Source organism: Schistocerca americana, chromosome 4 (assembly GCF_021461395.2).
Source record: "Schistocerca americana isolate TAMUIC-IGC-003095 chromosome 4, iqSchAmer2.1, whole genome shotgun sequence".
Taxonomy (NCBI): Eukaryota; Metazoa; Arthropoda; class Insecta; order Orthoptera; family Acrididae; genus Schistocerca; species Schistocerca americana.
In genome coordinates, this window is record NC_060122.1 from 567,208,723 (window position 1) to 567,227,187 (window position 18,465).

General features: G+C 41.5%; 1 protein-coding gene across 1 annotated transcript in view; it reads left to right on the forward strand.

Annotated features, from left to right (window-relative positions):
* The window catches only part of LOC124613914, a 35,376-nt gene extending 17,908 nt beyond the window's left edge, over nt 1–17,468 (forward strand). Inside the window, exons 2-4 of the mRNA XM_047142661.1 lie at nt 1,366–1,518; nt 5,676–5,834; nt 17,130–17,468. Of these exons, the coding sequence (XP_046998617.1) occupies nt 1,366–1,518; nt 5,676–5,834; nt 17,130–17,294 (477 nt within the window). The 3' untranslated portion in view covers nt 17,295–17,468. The remainder of the gene's footprint in view (nt 1–1,365; nt 1,519–5,675; nt 5,835–17,129) is intronic.
* The last annotated feature ends 997 nt before the right edge of the window (nt 17,469–18,465 follow it).

An 18,465-nucleotide genomic window follows, 5' to 3' on the forward strand; every position in this document is an offset into this window, starting at 1 on the left:
GGTACACTGGAAACACTAAAGACTCACAGCTCGCATGTTTTTTTCGTTCCGAAGACATCCTCGCTTTACTAAGGCACTTTATATTCCATACGCTGACATAGTGATAATAGAGATTACTTGTACAGCGAGGTACACCTTCCAGTTGTGAAACAGTTCCATTTGTTTTTGTGCCGCATATTCTGCTGAGATTTCAAGACAACTGTCAATATGTAATCTAGCGTCGTTATATATCTCTTGACTTTCCCGAAAGAGCTGTTCTACCGCAAGACAGTTGTTCTCAGAGACCGGTGTAGCGAGATCATATTTTCAGCTTCTCTTTCATGAGGAAATACTCTCTGAAAGTATGATGTATACCGTATAAATTCATCAAATAACCATATGGTATCTTCCAGCAATTCTTAACAATACCTACTTAAAGTACTACTCAGCGCTATTGACTATTCTTTCGTTACCATCCCGGATGTTAACTCGACTGTAACATCACTGAACGAACTCCGTAACGCCAGCTTTCCATTTGTCTGTACTCTCATAGTGTCAATAGATGTCCAGCGTTTATGGCATCAGTTCTTAAAGTGCCATGACGTATGCTCTTCATATGAAGTCAACCCCTTATTTTTGCTACATCCATTACTTTGGATGTTGTCACAGTGCTTTCGTGTTATACAGAAGGCTCGTCACGAAGACCCAGCGCATACGCTTCTAAGAATTTTTAGTTCAATACAACTACTTCCAAACATCAAGCCATTTAAGCACTCCGGTGTTAACAAGTCATATCTGCTTCAGAAGCGTTCCCATTGCACTGATTTTTGACCATAGCCCCTTCTTGCGATTTTTCAGCTTCACTGCTCCATTTCTGAGCTCGCAGAACTAAGGCTGCAGTTTTGACTGTTAGCCCTAATCAGAAATAATCATAACACTCATAGTTTAGACTTACAGCATGCCTTACCAGTTCTGGCTTCTAATCCCGCCTTAGACTGGAGATTACTATTGTTACCATGTCGTTGTTCTCGAGAGGTTAGCACTGTCATAAAATATCAACTGCTTATGCACTTCATGTCGTACTGCCACATTTTTGTTCATTGTTTTGTTTAATAAATGTTTCAAATGTCTCTGAGCACCATGGGACTCAAAATCGGAGGTCATGAGTCCCCTAGACGTAAAAAAACTTAAACCTAACTAACCTAACGACAGCACACAAATCCATGCCCGAGACAGGATTCGAACCTGCGACCGTAGCAGCAGAGCGGTTCCGGACTGAAGCACCTAGAACCGCTCGGCCACAACGGCTGGCTTTTTGTTTAATAAATGATGTCTTAATACTCTTTTTCCAATTATATTTACTAAAAATCCATTATCCTTCTGCAGGGATCCTACTCAATTGACGTCAAAGAAGTGGGCAGCTGCGAAGAACAAGGAACTGCAGAGATGATGTTCGACGTCTATCGTCGCCGAGACGATTCCGACATGTTGTTCGAAGGACACCTGTTCTTCAAATACCCTTTCGGAACAGGATTAACAGTGAGTAAATTGGTTAATTACTTAAAATGAACTTCAGTCGTTTGTTGTAATTGAATATTTGAATACAACGCATATCTTTTAAACAATCAAGAGACGTTTGACTGTCAGTTTTTACGGATGCAAGAGAAAGATAGTCAGGATTTATATCAGACTAACTGCTGAGAGTAGTCCCCTTTTTCGAATATGGAAATTAAGACCTATGAACTCTTCGTCTCACTGACAGACTATATTTTCCTCCAGTATACTTCGTGCGATGCACTGATTGATTTCATGCCTGAAACAGCTAAATCTTGCTAACTACATGGTAAGTTCAGTGGCTAAAGAGGAAGTTAAAGATTTCTGTAAGTGAAAAGTTCAAAAGAAAAATGATAGTAAGAAAATTCCTTTCGTAAGATATTACTGCATGATATCGAATGATATGCTTACGTTATGGTACAAATGTCTTCAATACGTTCAAAACGTGCTACTGCGAAAATATTCTGAAATACCGGACTTACTAATTTCTAAACATATAGTGACCGTAAAACAACTGGTGAAGAATGCGAATGGCTGAACCTGGCGACACGTGTGCCAATATTCTTGAAGCACTAAAAAGACTTCTTTATCGTTTGTATTTTGTCCGACATGACGAGTCTCGAAATTTCATAATGGAATGCTTCACCTAGTTTCTTCCTGAAATATTTAAGCTGTTTCTAATTATCTCTAGAACCTGTTCTGTAGCTTTCGTTTCCATCTTATGAGCAACAAGAAGGTAAGATATCTATCTTGCATTTAAGCAACAAGACATTTAACTTGCATTTAATATCCTCTCTTAAATAATTAACGCATTTGAAGAAAACAACGCTCCTCTTATAAAACGGAGAGGCGAGCAGAGAGACGAGAGACAGAAACAAGAGACACAATCTCAGCATGTCCCTCTTCTGAAACGTCTGTTGGAAGGTATTTTAGTAAGGGCATTAAATGAAAACAGTAATTGACTGCCAGTAAGATGAGCTATAGGAATAGTCGTGAAATATTCTGGAAAAGTAAGTGTACGGCGTAGAGCTCAGTGTAATAAAAAGACGCATAAAAATGAGAAAGGTTTGACATTTTTAATGGTCTGGGATTGTCGGTGCTTTCGAAATGCACAATGAAATCTCAGGTTCTGAAGACACACGTGACAGCGAAATAGAAACTGATGTGTTTCAGCAAGAGGTTGACGCGCCGTTCAAAATCTTGAAGGTAGTAGACCCTCTTCAGTGCTGCTGAGCATTCATTCAGACGTACCGACGATCATGTTGCTAATTAACAAGAACCAGATATTATTAGTTTCTTTTTATTAACAAAGAGGGACATCATTGACGACAACTTATCTATGGATGAGCTCTGGATTACAGATGAGGTCCAGTGTCATGTCTGGAACTGCTTGTAACTCAGCGGATAAAAGCTCTAATGCATTCCTCAATCATTAACTGTTCAATTACAAGGTGAGGGTTTAATTTACACCCACATTTCGTCGTAGAACCTAAACTTTTCCCAAATGAGTAACTAAAACAGTACCTTCTGATACGTCAGCCTCTGTACGCACCTCATTTCGTTCCACCATCATACAGATCACAATAATCAGTTACAACTGTTTAAGACCTATGTGATCATCTCAACGTCCATTTGCTTTCTATTACCTCAAATATTACTGTGTTATTTCTCCCAGGGGCGTTAAAGTCTCGATCTATATTATCTGATTTTTAAACCTGTGACATTCAGAATCAGATCTAGGCGTTAAGACAAAGATAATATGTAGAGAATGACGCCAGCAATAGGGCATACGTTTCAGAGTTCAGCATCTCCTAAATAACAAGTTGTTAGAATTCCGTTTCCATTAATAATTTTTGTTGTATTTCTCTTACTTTTGTTTATTTCATTTCATTTTTATCTTTTCTTTCAGAAGTTCTGGTTTCTGGTGCTCTGAATGCACCATTCGCTTATTGCTTCTCTACAACGCTTACCATGTTAAGCACATCCCACAACTACAGTTATCCCATCTGCCGTACAAAATCATAAATTTTGCAGCCTACGTTCGCCGTGATATAAGAACAGAGTATAAGGAATTAAATCACTGTAAATGCACCTTATAAAAGAGAAAACCTGATAAGGAGCACAGACATTTCTTATGTTCGGTAATATTGTCTTGGCTTGATTTAGAAAAGTTACATTTAAAAACAGACCACCAACAATACTATCTCCAGTTTGTTCGGGAGTTCGGTAGAAGCAAGACGAATACAAATACGAGCGAATAACAAAGACATAAGATGAAATATGTACAGTTTTAATAAACATAATGAAGACTCTCTGTCAAATTCTGAAGGTGGCAGGGGTAAAGTACAGGGAGCGAGTCCGCAGCTCGTGGTCGTGCGGTAGCGTTCTCGCTTCCCACGCCCGGGTTCCCGGGTTTGATTCCCGGCGGGGTCAGGGATTTTCTCTGCCTCGTGATGACTGGGTGTTGTGTGGTGTCCTTAGGTTAGTTAGGTTTAAGTAGTTCTAAGTTCTAGGGGACTGATGACCATAGATGTTAAGTCCCATAGTGCTCAGAGCCATTTTGAACAGGGAGCGAAAGACTATTTTACAATTTGTACAGAAACCAGATGGCAGTTATAAGAGTCGAGGGACATGAAAGGGAAGCAGTGGTTGGGAAGGGAGAGAGACAGGGTTGTAGCCTTTCCCCGATGTTATTCAATCTGTATAATAACAAGCAGTACAGGAAACAAAAGAAAAATTCGGAGTAGGTATTAAAATCCATGGGGAAGAAATTTAAACTTTGAGGTTCGCTAATGACATTGTAATTCTGTCAGAGGCAGCAAAGGACTTGGAAGTGCAGTTGAACGGAATGGACAGTATCTTGAAAGAAGGATATAAGATGAACATTAAGAAAAGCAAAACGAGGATAATGGAATATAGTCGAATTAAGTCGGGTGATGCTGAGGGAATTAGATTAGGAAATGAGACACTTAAAGTAGTAAAGGAATTTTGCTATTTGGGGAGCAAAATAACTGATGATGGTCGAAGTAGAGAGGATATAAAATGTAGACTGGCAATGGCAAGGAAAGCGTATCTGAAGAAGAGACATTTGTTAACATGGAGTATAGATTTAAGTGTCAGGAAGTAGTTTCTGAAAGTATTTGTATGGATGGTTCAAATGGCTCTGAGCACTATGGGACTCAACTTCTGAGGTCATTAGTCCCCTAGAACTTAGAACTAGTTAAACCTAACTAACCTAAGGACATCACAAACACCCATGCCCGAGGCAGGATTCGAACCTGCGACCGTAGCAGTCTTGCGGTTCCAGACTGCAGCGCCTTTAACCGCACGGCCACTTCGGCCGGCTATTTGTATGGAGTTTAGCCACTTATGGAAGAGAAACATGGACGATAAATAGTTTGGACAAGAAGAGAATAGAAGCTTTCGAAATGTGGTGCTACAGTAGAATGCTGAACATTAGATGGGTAGATCACATAACTAATGAGGAGGTGTTGAACACAATTGGGGAGAAGAGGAGTTTGTGGCACAACTTGACTAGAAGACAGGATCGGTTGGTAGGATATGTTCTGAGGCATCAAGGGATCACCAATTTAGTATTGGAGGGCAGCGTGGAGGGTAAAAATCGTAGAGGGAGACCAAGAGATGAATACAGTAAACAGATTCAGAAGGATGTAGATTGCAGTGGGTACTGGGAGATGATGAAGCTTCCACAAGATAGAGTAGCATGGAGAGCTGCATAAAACCAGTCTCAGGACTGAAGACCACAACAACAATGAAGACTTAACGCGGGAGGCCGTGTCATTGTTTCTGTCATTGTAGTTGCCTCCTAAGTTCAGAGAGTCTGCGGAAACTTGATAGAGTGAGAAAATCATTTAACAGGGAATAACCTCAACGAATGTAAAACAATATTCGTTTCTTTCTTAAGTACTAACTAAAGTAGGAGGTTAAGAAGCAATTTATATCAAAATGCACCCGGTTGTTTACCCGTATGAAACACAAGGAACGAATTTATCTGGACAGAATTACATTTATTTTTCTCGTCTGTCCAGAGACTTCCTGCACGGGATTTGTCTACAGTTTCAGATTTAATAGAAATTTATCGTGGTGGCAGAGAACGCTGATCGGTATTTAATCTCTTTCAGGCAGAAACAGAGGTCCTCAGACAAGGCAGCATGGGCTGGAGCAACGTGTACAGTTATACAAATGACGACATCTGCCATTCCATCCAAAGCTTTAGCCCAAAATTTTGGAAGTCCCTAATGAAAGCGGCTGGAATACCAGATGAATGTCCCGTACAGCCTGTAAGTACATAATGAAGATTCTTGAAGTATTACATGGTCTGGCCTTCATTTAAACACTATAGAACATTCTGAGCTTTAAATACTCGTACAAAACAATGAATAGCAAATAATCTACTTAACGTGTTACAGACTCTGACTTTTATTTAAACACAACAGATACAAAAGCATGAACACCATCAATTAATTATGTGTTTAATATGTTAGTAAAATTCTTCAATTAGAGAAACATTGTCTACATTAAAATTACTTACGTGATTACGGTACCAAACATCCTGACCGCACCACACAGATAAATCAGTCTCTTCTGTGGTACTATATTTTCTTTCTCTTTGATTCCATACGATTATCACAGCTACAAATTATTGGCACAAATTCAGCCAATATTTGGGTTCTGTATTTATTATTCGTGCCTTACACTTTCACAGCACTTCACTGATGTACACTGATGTTGTTAAAATTATGACCTTGTGGTACAAACCCATTTAAATTTCTGAAGTCTCCCAGATAGTGACATACTAAAGAAAGTAGTTCCAGGGCAATAAAGGTTTTAACACCTTTGTGTCGGTTATACATAAAGTGCCATATGTAAATGTTCATTCTTTTTAGTTACAATGTGTACCGATGGTACACCAAACAAGAACAAAGAATGTGAGTGTAATTTCTTAGCAGAGATCGCCTTACCAATTGCATTCTGCGTCCAAATCGGCGGCTGCGTAGGGATTAGTGACAACGGCCTTGCCACAGAGGTAACACCGGTTCCCGTCAGATCACCGCAGTTAAGCGCTGCCCGTTTGGGCTAGCACTTGGATGGGTGACCATTCGGCCTGCCGAGTGCTGTTGGCAAGCGGGGTGCACTCCGCCCTTGTGAGGCAAACTGAGGAGCTACTTGGTTGAGAAGTAGCAGCTCCGGTCTCTGAAACTGGCAAATGGCCGGGAGAGCGGTGTGCTGACTACATGCCCCTCCGTACCTGCATCCAATGATGCCTCTGGGATATGGATGATACGGCGGCCGATCGGTACCGTTGAGCCTTCATGGCCTGTTCGGGACGAGAGAGGAGTAGAGGTTACTGCAATCGAAGACCTAGACGAAGAGAGTGCTATCGGTAGGACAATGAAGGCTTTAAAGGCATAAAGGATTTACTTTCCTTCAATATATAAAAAAAAAATCCTTCCGTATAAGAAGGGATTAGGAAGCAATCCTCATCGGAGTCAGCTGTAAGGAGTCAGAGAGGAAATACCTGAATTACGGTCTACACCCGTAATGGCAAGAATTAGATGGATACAACCACTACCATCACACTGCGGACCAGGGCAGGATAATTAACGCATTTCGAATTCCTGAGATAAAAAAATGTATAGTGAATGTACGAGGGACAGTCAACAGGTCCGATGTTTGACAAAGAAACCGCAAGGTATAAGATATAATAAAAAATGTCGTGTGACTAGGGCCTCCCGTCGGGTAGACCGTTCGCCGGGTGCAAGTCTTTCGAGTTGGCGCCACTTCGGCGACTGGCGCGTCGATGGGGATGAAATAATGATGATTAGGACAACACAACATCCTGTCTCTGAGCGTAGAAAATCTCCGCCCCGGACGAGAATCGAACTCCGGCCCTTAGGATTGACATTCTGTCCCGCTGATCACTTAACTACCGGGGCCGGAAGTAAAACATGTTGCTGTCTAATCTACTCTAATCTAGTCGTTTTGTGAATCAATACACACCTCCATTCACCTTCCCATTTCTTCAAAGCCAGTATCAGTAATTAATCAGTGGAAGCGAATTCCTGTGTATGCGACGGATGTGGAATCGCTACGAAGCAAAGATAATGCAGTTTTGCCACAACTCTACTTGACGTGTGATGGAAGATAACTATCGCAATCCTGAAAGATTTGTGAGGGACGAGCATTATCCCCTCTCAAGACGTTTATGTAAGAGGAAAATATATTTCTTCGCTATCGTAAGTAGTGAAGCGTAATATTCTCTGCTGACATTCTCACGATTGTAGAAAATTCCAGAAAACACTAGCCGTTACTTTCCAACAACTTTTGGATCTACGTACGTATTCCACAACCAAAGTACAGTGCATGGTGGAAGGTAATTGGTACCAATATTAGCAGTTTCCTGTCCTGTTCCATTCACGAATGTTCTGAGGGAATGCGTGTCGCAAACTCTCGCCATAGAAGGATACGTAACGCATCCAGGAACATTGTCTAATATGATTGTTTTGGTGACGCATGAGTTATGGACTGGACAGGCATAATGTTACAAGGACGTACTGACCTCCAAATCTCTGAATACACTCACCAGTCTGCGCTACTGCGACACTGTACTCCTTCCCAATTTGCGTCTTTTCAGGGTGCATTCGGCCGTAACTTCATTTTAATGGAAGAAAAAGGTACGACAGGAATTTCAATTCGGTTTTTCAGAGACAACTCTACGGCAATGGCCCCATACTTAGCTTTCATTTATAGCGAATCTCTTGCCCAGCGAAAAGCCCCAAACGACTGAAACAAAGCGCAAGTGACTACTGTGTATAAGTAGGGCAGAAGAACGGACCCCAGATATTAAAGACCACCATCCGTAATATAGGTTCGCTGAAGAATCCTTGAACATATTCTCAGTTCAAATGTAATTTTCTTGAGGCAAAGAAGTTTATCAGCGCCAATCAATATGGTTTTAGAAAGCACCGCTCCTGCGAAACTCAGTTTGCCCTTTTCTCACGCGATAGGTACTTCAAAACTGTGGTTGAAGGGCATCAGGTAGATTCTGTATTTCTAGGTTTCCGGAGAGCGTTGACACAGTGCCCAATTGCAGGTTGTTAAAAAAAGTACGAGCATGGAACAGATTAACAGATATACACTCCTGGAAATGGAAAAAAGAACACATTGACACCGGTGTGTCAGACCCACTATACTTGCTCCGGACACTGCGAGAGGGCTGTACAAGCAATGATCACACGCACGGCACAGCGGACACACCAGGAACCGCGGTGTTGGCCGTCGAATGGCGCTAGCTGCGCAGCATTTGTGCACCGCCGCCGTCAGTGTCAGCCAGTTTGCCGTGGCATACGGAGCTCCATCGCAGTCTTTAACACTGGTAGCATGCCGCGACAGCGTGGACGTGAACAGTATGTGCAGTTGACGGACTTTGAGCGAGGGCGTATAGTCGGCATGCGGGAGGCCGGGTGGACGTACCGCCGAATTGCTCAACACGTGGGGCTTGAGGTCTCCACAGTACATCGATGTTGTCGCCAGTGGTCGGCGGAAGGTGCACGTGCCCGTCGACCTGGGACCGGACCGCAGCGACGCACGGATGCACGCCAAGACCGTAGGATCCTACGCAGTGCCGTAGGGGACCGCACCGCCACTTCCCAGCAAATTAGGGACACTGTTGCTCCTGGGGTATCGGCGAGGACCATTCGCAACCGTCTCCATGAAGCTGGGCTACGGTCCCGCACACCGTTAGGCCGTCTTCCGCTCACGCCCCAACATCGTGCAGCCCGCCTCCAGTGGTGTCGCGACAGGCGTGAATGGAGGGACGAATGGAGACGTGTCGTCTTCAGCGATGAGAGTCGCTTCTGCCTTGGTGCCAATGATGGTCGTATGCGTGTTTGGCGCCGTGCAGGTGAGCGCCACAATCAGGACTGCATACGACCGAGGCACACAGGGCCAACACCCGGCATCATGGTGTGGGGAGCGATCTCCTACACTGGCCGTACACCACTGGTGATCGTCGAGGGGACACTGAATAGTGCACGGTACATCCAAACCGTCATCGAACCCATCGTTCTACCATTTCTAGACCGGCAAGGGAACTTGCTGTTCCAACAGGACAATGCACGTCCGCATGTATCCCGTGCCACCCAACGTGCTCTAGAAGGTGTAAGTCAACTACCCTGGCCAGCAAGATCTCCGGATCTGTCCCCCATTGAGCATGTTTGGGACTGGATGAAGCGTCGTCTCACGCGGTCTGCACGTCCAGCACGAACGCTGGTCCAACTGAGGCGCCAGGTGGAAATGGCATGGCAAGCCGTTCCACAGGACTACATCCAGCATCTCTACGATCGTCTCCATGGGAGAATAGCAGCCTGCATTGCTGCGAAAGGTGGATATACACTGTGCTAGTGCCGACATTGTGCATGCTCTGTTGCCTGTGTCTATGTGCCTGTGGTTCTGTCAGTGTGATCATGTGATGTGTCTGACCCCAGGAATGTGTCAATAAAGTTTCCCCTTCCTGGGACAATGAATTCACGGTGTTCTTATTTCAATTTCCAGGAGTGTATAAGTTGCTCGAAGACCTTGTTAAGTTATAGAATCCAGTATGCTGTTCTCGACTGCGAGTGTTCATCAGAGGCAAGGGTATCGTCAGGAGTGCCTCAGGGAAGTGTGAGATGACCATTGTTATTCTCTACACACATAAATGATTTGGCGGAAAGGGCGGCCAGCAGTGCTGAAAATACTATGATGTACGGTAAGATGTCGAAACTGAGTTACTGTAGGAGGATACAGGGCGGCTTAGAGAAAATTTCTGGTTGGTGTGATGAATGACATCTAGCATTAAACGCAGAAAAAATGTAAGTTAAAGGGAGTTTTATTATCTTTGGCCCGGAAAAAGGATGTTGTTTGAGAATTTTTTTCTCGGGAAGAAATTAGGTAAAGCATTCCATTATGAAATTTCGAGACTAGTCATGTCGGACGAAATACAAACGATAAAGAAGTCTTTTTAGTGCTTCAAGAATATCAGCACACGTGTCGCCAGGTTCAGCCATTCGCATTCTTCACCAGTTGTTTTACGGTCACTATATGTTTAGAAATTAGTAAGTCCGGTATTTCAGAATATTTTCGCAGTAGCACGTTTTGAACGTATTGAAGACATTTGTACCATAACGTAAGCATATCATTCGATATCATGCAGTAATATCTTACGAAGGGAAGTTTCTTACTATCATTTTTCTTTTGAACTTTTCACTTACAGAAATCTTTAACTTCCTCTTTAGCCACTGAACTTACCATGTAGTTAGCAAGATTTAGCTGTTTCAGGCATGAAATCAATCAGTGCATCGCACGAAGTATACTGGAGGAAAATATAGTCTGTCAGTGAGACGAAGAGTTCTTAGGTCCTAATTTCCATATTCGAAAAAGGGGACTACTCTCTATTGGTCAAAATGTTTATTAATATTTTCTCTACAAACTGGAATTTTTTCGACCGGAAATGTTGAGGAGAAAAGGGGGAAGTGCCGTCGGAACGAAACAAAATTTCGATGTAGACCTCCACGCGCGGGATGTCACAGGTCAGCCGGCTCATCTGAAATCGAAATTGAGTTGACGTTAGCGAAGTATATAAGATTCTTTAGGTATTGTACCTCGCTTAAGTTATTTGGACCATAGGAAACAATATGGTGACCATTGGAAAAAAATAGGGTTTTTTCATCGATTTTTGGACTTCGTCGGCCAAGTAAAAATATTTATAGCTGTTGGATCGGAATAAAAGTGATATAACTCGTAGAAAATTTAGTTAGCTTCGTGGAAAACAAAGAATCATGCCAGACGGTTCAGTAGATTTGAGGTTACCTTACCGCGCGATTAAAAAAAAAAAGTCATTTTGAGAAAAACGCGTTTGAATCTGCTATTCCGGGTCTATAAACTAGTCGTTCCTCTTCCTTACAGAGGGCGTTGTACTCGATCTGAGCCATCCTACGCTGCTCCAGAGCCGCACGTACGGCCAGTGACAAGTTTTCGGCCGCTGGATCCGGTGGTCGTCCAAATGCTTGGCGAACTGCGTCGAATAGAGTCCCAGGCAGGCGTTCATCGTTGTCATGGTCTTCAGAACTGCTGAATACCCTTCGTTGAAGCTGCTCACTGCAGGTAAAATCGCAATCTCTACAGTCTTAGCACCAGAATGCAAATGCTTGGGGGCTAACTAACTTCCAAATACACGCCTTCAAACTTTCATTTGAATTTTGTGTGTTTCCTCCCAAGCACCAGTACAATAACTCGTCCTCCGAAGGAAAAAAAAAACTAGTGCTTGACAAAGGCTGATTTAAGGCAGTGCATTTTTTTATTCAACCGCTAATAACAAATATTTCCCTATCGTATTCGGAAACACCTTTTCAGGGGTGGATTCTAAATACTTTTATGAATCCAAAAATGCAGTTAAGAAAAATTGATTTTTTAACCAAAAGATAGTAAACCTCCCCTTAATGCGAATGAGTAGGGTACAGCATCAGTAGCGTCCTGCTTGACACAGTCATTTAAATATCTGTGCGTAAGCGATATGAAACAGAAAGAGCGTGTGAGAATTGTGGTAGGAAATGCGAACGGTCGACTTCGGTTTATTGGGAGAGTTCCGCGAAAGTGTGGTTCATCTGCAGACCATATGTAGCAGACCATATGTAGGACGCTACTGTGACCTGTTTTGCGTACTGCTTGAGTGTTTGAGATCCGTTTCAGGTCAGATTAAAGGAAGACATCGAAGCAATCCAGAGGCGGGCTGCTAAATTTATTACTGGTAGGTTCGATCAACACGCTAGTGTTACGGAGGTGCTAATGGAACTCAGACGGGAATCCCTGGAAGGAAGGCGACGTTATTTTCAAGGAACAACGTTGAGAAAATTTAGAGAACTGGAATTTGAAGGTGACTGCAGGACGATTCTGTTGCTTCCAACATATATTGCGCGTCCGCGAAGATAAGGTATGAGAAATTACGGCTCATATGGAGGCATATAAATGATACTTTTTCCTCGTGCTGATTAAGAGTGGAGCAACAAAGGAAATGACTTGCAATAGTACGGGGTACCCTCCGCCACGCGCCGTAACGTGGCCTGCGAAGTATCGATATAAATGTAGATGCAGATGTAGATGTAGATGTAGACGTAGAAGGGGATGCTCGACCGCATCGAACAGCGCAGATGAAGGAGCACTGGAAACGAAGGGATATAAAATGGCCCGCCAGCTTCCCCAATTTAAATCCCATCGAACACCGGTGGAATGCTTGGGAGTGAACTACTACAGCACGTTTACATGCACCAACGACCTTCCAGCAATTGTCGATTGCGCTGGCGGCAGACCGGAACGACCCACCACCAGAACTCTTTACCAACTTGTGACGAGCATGGAAAACGTTGCGGAGCACTCACTGCCGTCAGTGGTGATCACACACCCTATTGATAACCATGTCCCGATATTTTAAATTCTCGGAGGATCATCATAAATCGTGTGGATTCCTGTGTGATTAACTTCTATATATAGAAGTACCATTTCTGTTCATCTCACTGCGCCTTTCTTTCAGTTAACATCTGTGCTATTCTTACAAGTTCTTTCTATTTATGGCCAAGTTTCATCCAGTTATGTTGCTCGTCTGAGACACTCTGATAGTTAATTCAGTCCATAGTTTTGCACACCAGCGTAATAAAAATGATTACTGCTTTTAGCACCTCATTTCATAGTCTAATTCCGTCAGAACCGCCTCATTTTATTCCACCACGCTTCATTGTCTATGTTTTATTTATATTTATGTTCATCTTACAACCTCATTTCAAGAGGTTATGCATTACGTTCAATTCTTCAACCTAATCCCTTGCAGTCTCTGACAGCATTATGGCGTCATCAGCAAAACTCTATATTTTAATTTCTTCTCGCTGAACTTCAGTTCCCATTTAAAATTTCTGCTTGGTTTCCTTCTGAGATTGCTCAGTGTAGAGATTGAATAAAATCAGTGTTACGCTTTAACCAATTATTTCCCATTACTTTATAAAGCATCAGTGTTAGTGGTTTTGCCTCTATGACTTACTAAACGGATTGTTAAGTAATATTCACTCATTCAACACCTGCTTCCTTACAGTTCGATTTCTAGAAGTCTGAGGATATTTCATTATCAAATGTATCTATGACATAGGGGTGAATATTTTTTCATGGATGGCTCTACCAGGGATCTCTGTTCCGAGGGCTTTCTGAAATTCTTCTGCCACCACCACCCTCCCCTCCCCCTTTTTGCTTAGGGCTGGTTTGTCATCTAGCTCTTGACATTCATACAGCTCCTTCTCTCTTCCACAAAGGCCTATTTAATTTCTTTGTACCTGCGATCCATGTTTCCCATAGTCGTGCATGCTTTAACAGCTTTACATTTCTCTTTTAGTCATTCCACCTTTGCTATTTTGGATTTTACTTCAATCTCATTTTTAAACGTCGGTATTCCCTTTTCCCTGCTTCGGTATTCCCTTTTCCTGAATTTTTGTACTCTCTCCTTTCATCAGTTAAATTCATCTCGTGTGTTACGCTAATATTGCTACAAAACAAATAAACCTCGACTTAGAATCGATCTCTCGACCTCCTGCGTGTTGACCCAAGACGCTCTCCACTGCGTCAACTGCACAGCACTGCTCTATCTGTTGACAGAGGTAGCTACCGTAAATGTGATTACAGTTTTGCTAGACCGCCAGTCTTTAACGTCCATTTACTACCAGAAATATGCGCAAGATGAAATTTTGTGACAGACATTTTTGTATTGCGTGTATGTGAGGGATCACGCTGCCAAGTCCGGGTGAGCGAATTTTTCTTCAGCCTGTATATGTGGTGTCTGTTTTGCGGACATGTCCAAAAGAACAGACACCATATATATACCCGTCACTATTCGTTTGGAGCCCATAATTTTCCTGAAAATCTTACTTTCATTTTTTTAAAGTTCTTCGTTTTCATTTTAGACTGGACGCTCGGAATCATAGAGTTCTTCCTTTTTCAAAACTGAATTACAGTGCCTGATTTTGGTTCTGTAGGAAATCGCTCGGTTTTTGCAGCTGTTCCGTGTCAGAGTGTTTTGTGTCAGACTAATTTTATAGCGCTTCCTTTGACTGCCCCTTCTCTAGTCCACTGGGTTGCATACATTCTCCTAAGTATCTGAATTTATCTGTCCTTTTAATCTTCCTCTAGTTCATCTCCAAATATTTCTTCCTCGGTATCTGTATTCCAAGTATTCTGTCTTTTCATTTGAGGCATTGAGACACGTTTTTCCTGCGATTTCATGCAAGATGTCCAACAATCTTCGCTCATCCTTTCAATTTCTGGCTCAAATGGCCAGGTCGTCTTCAAAATTAACAACTTTTTTTCTAAGTTATTTCCTTCCTTTCAAAACATATTCTTTTTGTTCCTGTATCAGAACATATTTCCAGATTTTCATTGTTTGCTCCACTCCAATACTGAAGAGAACTGGAATACTTCGTCTCCTTGTCTGCCTGCTGTCTATATTTCAACGGGTTCAGAGATTTCCCCAGAAAACCTAATTTAGGTATGGTATCTCCGGTTTTGTTTTATGATTTCCTTCGTTTCTCTATCTGTTCCTAATTTCTCTAAAACCGTAAATAAAGTTTGTTTGCCCCTTTAGTCCTTTTTTCAAATCGATGAGAATTAGTGCTGTATTCGGGCTTGTTATAGCTCTAGTTTTCAGAATGCTCTTGAGGTTGAATATCTTCTGTTCCACTCAAGACTGCTTTTACGGAAAGGAGCTCGACATTCTTCAATGAGATGATCAGACTGTTCTTCAGCTCTCCTCAATAGGGCCTTATGGATTAGCTGATAAGCATCTGATAGCATGTGGGTCCCACTGTACTTGTTCGGATCCATTAGGTTGTCTTTCTTATAGAGTGAGTTTAAGAAGAGATAATTTCGTTGTTTGTTATATTTCCTGGTGCTGCGATTTTAATGGTCAGCAGTTCAAGTATCGCAGCTAAAAATTAAAACTCATGCAATTTCCACAAAATTCTTCACACCTATCAAATCAATATTGTGCGACACAGCTTGTATAAACGACATATTCTTGTTGAAGCTGTCAAAAGTTATTATTTTATCATTCTTCAATTAGCTTCACTCTGAAGATAATCTTCTGGTAGAACTTTTAAGATCTTTGAAATTTTTGTAGTGAATATCACACGTCTGTGTGTCTAAAAAATCATGTGGTATTCACTATAAAAAAATTAAAAATAAGTAAAAAATTTTGACATTTAAAAAAATTAAAAAATTTAGAGTCATGCTTGAAAATAATTGTTTATGTCGGCCCTAGTTGCAAAATAATGGAATAATAACATTTAACAACTTGGTGTGGTCATTTTACAAGAAAAGTCTTCGAACCTAACTGTTTACTGAAACAAGCCACTATACATACTTCTCTGAAACTTCACGAATAACCATCAAAATTCTCAAGATCCTAAGATGTTGGCCACATTCATATTTCCTCTGAGTTATTTCGAAAGATTGCCTCACAAGTGGCAAATTCATAATTATTTTATGTCGTAAGGTAACAGAATTGGTTATGTATAAGCAGCTGAGGGTTGTTGGGGTGTTTAAAAATGTTTTAGAATCAGAAGTAAAATGCTCACGAAACAAGTTAGCATCATATCGACGATACCAAGAGAGTAACGAAATCATGAAAATGTAGGTTTTATAGCTAATTAGTTGAAATAAAATCCTTCTGGTTAATAAGTTATCTTGAACTGATTAAATACCTGTTATCTTTGTGAAACTGAATCCTTAGGCACAGAATTCGTTGTTGGAGAGCGGAAAAGTATGGTGTGACAAAACACCGTTTTGTGCTTAGTTTCAGCGCAAAATATGACTTGCCTGGTAATAGCAATAATGCTCAGACTTCCTTAACATTATAAATTATGGGCAAGGATGGTGTACATTGAAACCAGACCGATCACTTCCAATAACTGACAGGCTGAAAATACATTCAGGTTTATAGATTAGTGGAGCGTGGTGCTGATTGCATGAACTTAAATAAAATATACTACATTTTTAAGCAGTTAGTTTATTTCGTTAGTAATTATGGTATCAAAAAGTATAGGACCTTATCATCTGGAAACTCTAACACGAAGGAGAACAAGAGCGAGTTCTATATCGATTTTTGTATTGTAAAACAGTAGAAGAACGAAATTCCACAGATAGGTGAATAAGTATCAGAAATAAACTGTTTGCAATACAATTAAGTCTTTGACGTTGAGTTACGATGATTTCTTATAGGAGCTAATATGGATATGCATTCATTGCTTTTGGCTCGTATTCATTATGGAAAACCGAATTCTGAATAAGAGAAAATGAGTGAATACGATGGTCATGATGCAATAAGTAGTTATAACTAGCAATAAGGAATCTTATGCGTAGAATCCCTTCCTTCGCTTAATCGATAATCACCATATTAAGCAGCGCACACTTACAATTCAAGTGATCAGGGGCGGAAGTACATTAGTTCAGCCTGTATACACCTCTTCAGTTAGCAGCGGCGCCTGACCAGCACTTGCGACTTGCAGGGCAACTACACAGTGAACGAGTGGAAGCCCCTGCTGGATTTGGACAAGATGCCGTCGCTCCCATACGGCACCTACCGCTTAATCATCCAGCTGAAGCAGGGAACGGGAGAGCTGGTGGGCTGCTACCAGATACTTGTGGAAGTCAGCGAGAACGTGGACGCCTGAGGTGACGACGTCTTCTGGGCCGCCAACACATCTGCCGTATTCTCCTGCGAAGATCGTCCCCAACACTGAAGCAGACCTTGTTTACATTGTTTTTATAAAAATTGACTTTCATGTATTTCTCGCTCTACCTTCAGGGGAACTACTAGCCCAATAATAAAAAAAGTGGCCACCTCACACTCATTTTTAAGCTTCTATGCTCTTGAACCAAAAACTCAATTCATAAAAAAATACATGGATGAGTGCGAGTGGGACTCTCGACATAACTTAGTTATGTGTGTAAATGGTTCGTCCATCACGGAAGTCGAGAATCTCGACGATTTTTGCCTGTTGTCGATATCGATACAAGCAACGTGTTCATCTATCGATTCCTGAGAAAAGGGGGTCTAACAGAAGGACAGACAGAGAGTCGGGTAACAATTGACAATATTTTTTGGTGCACTTTACTCACTTATTAACAATTTTCGGATTTTTTTTCCTTTCCAGGTCAACGCAAAGTACCCTGTAGGTTTTGGTGAGTGAGTTTGCGTGTACAAAATATGGGTATTAAATGGCCGTATCTTTAGATCGCACTCACATAGAAGGTTACATTTTTGCCCCGCCAAGGGACAGTACCCTTGGTATTAAATATAAATTTGAATTTGCTACGTCAAACCGTTCTTGAGAAAAAGCGGTCTTAGCAATAGGACAGACAGTCGGATAACAAATTAGAATTTTTTTCAAGTATTGTCATTACAGATTAACAATTTTTAATTTATCTTTAGTTTGCTAATACTGGACCTGTTAATCTACCAATTTTGAATAAGAAAATAAATCCTAGAGCTTTATTTGTACTGTGAAACCTTGCTTCTTGCCAAATTTCATGATTCTAGTTCAACGGGCAGTACCTTACAGGTTATAATGAGTGAGTCTGCGAGTATCAAAGTATATGACATAATGGCCATATCTTTTGATTAAACCTCCAAGCGACCGTAGACCTTAGTATCCGATATAAATTTCAACTTGATACGTCTGCCCATTCCTGAGAAAAAGGGTTTGTAACAGTTGCACAGACAGAGAGGCAGACAGACAGACAACAAAGTACTCCTATAAAAGCTCCGTTTTAAGCGACTGAAGTACGAAACGCTAAAAAATTACGTATTTTCTGCTTTGTTATAATAATCTGAGTTTGCTG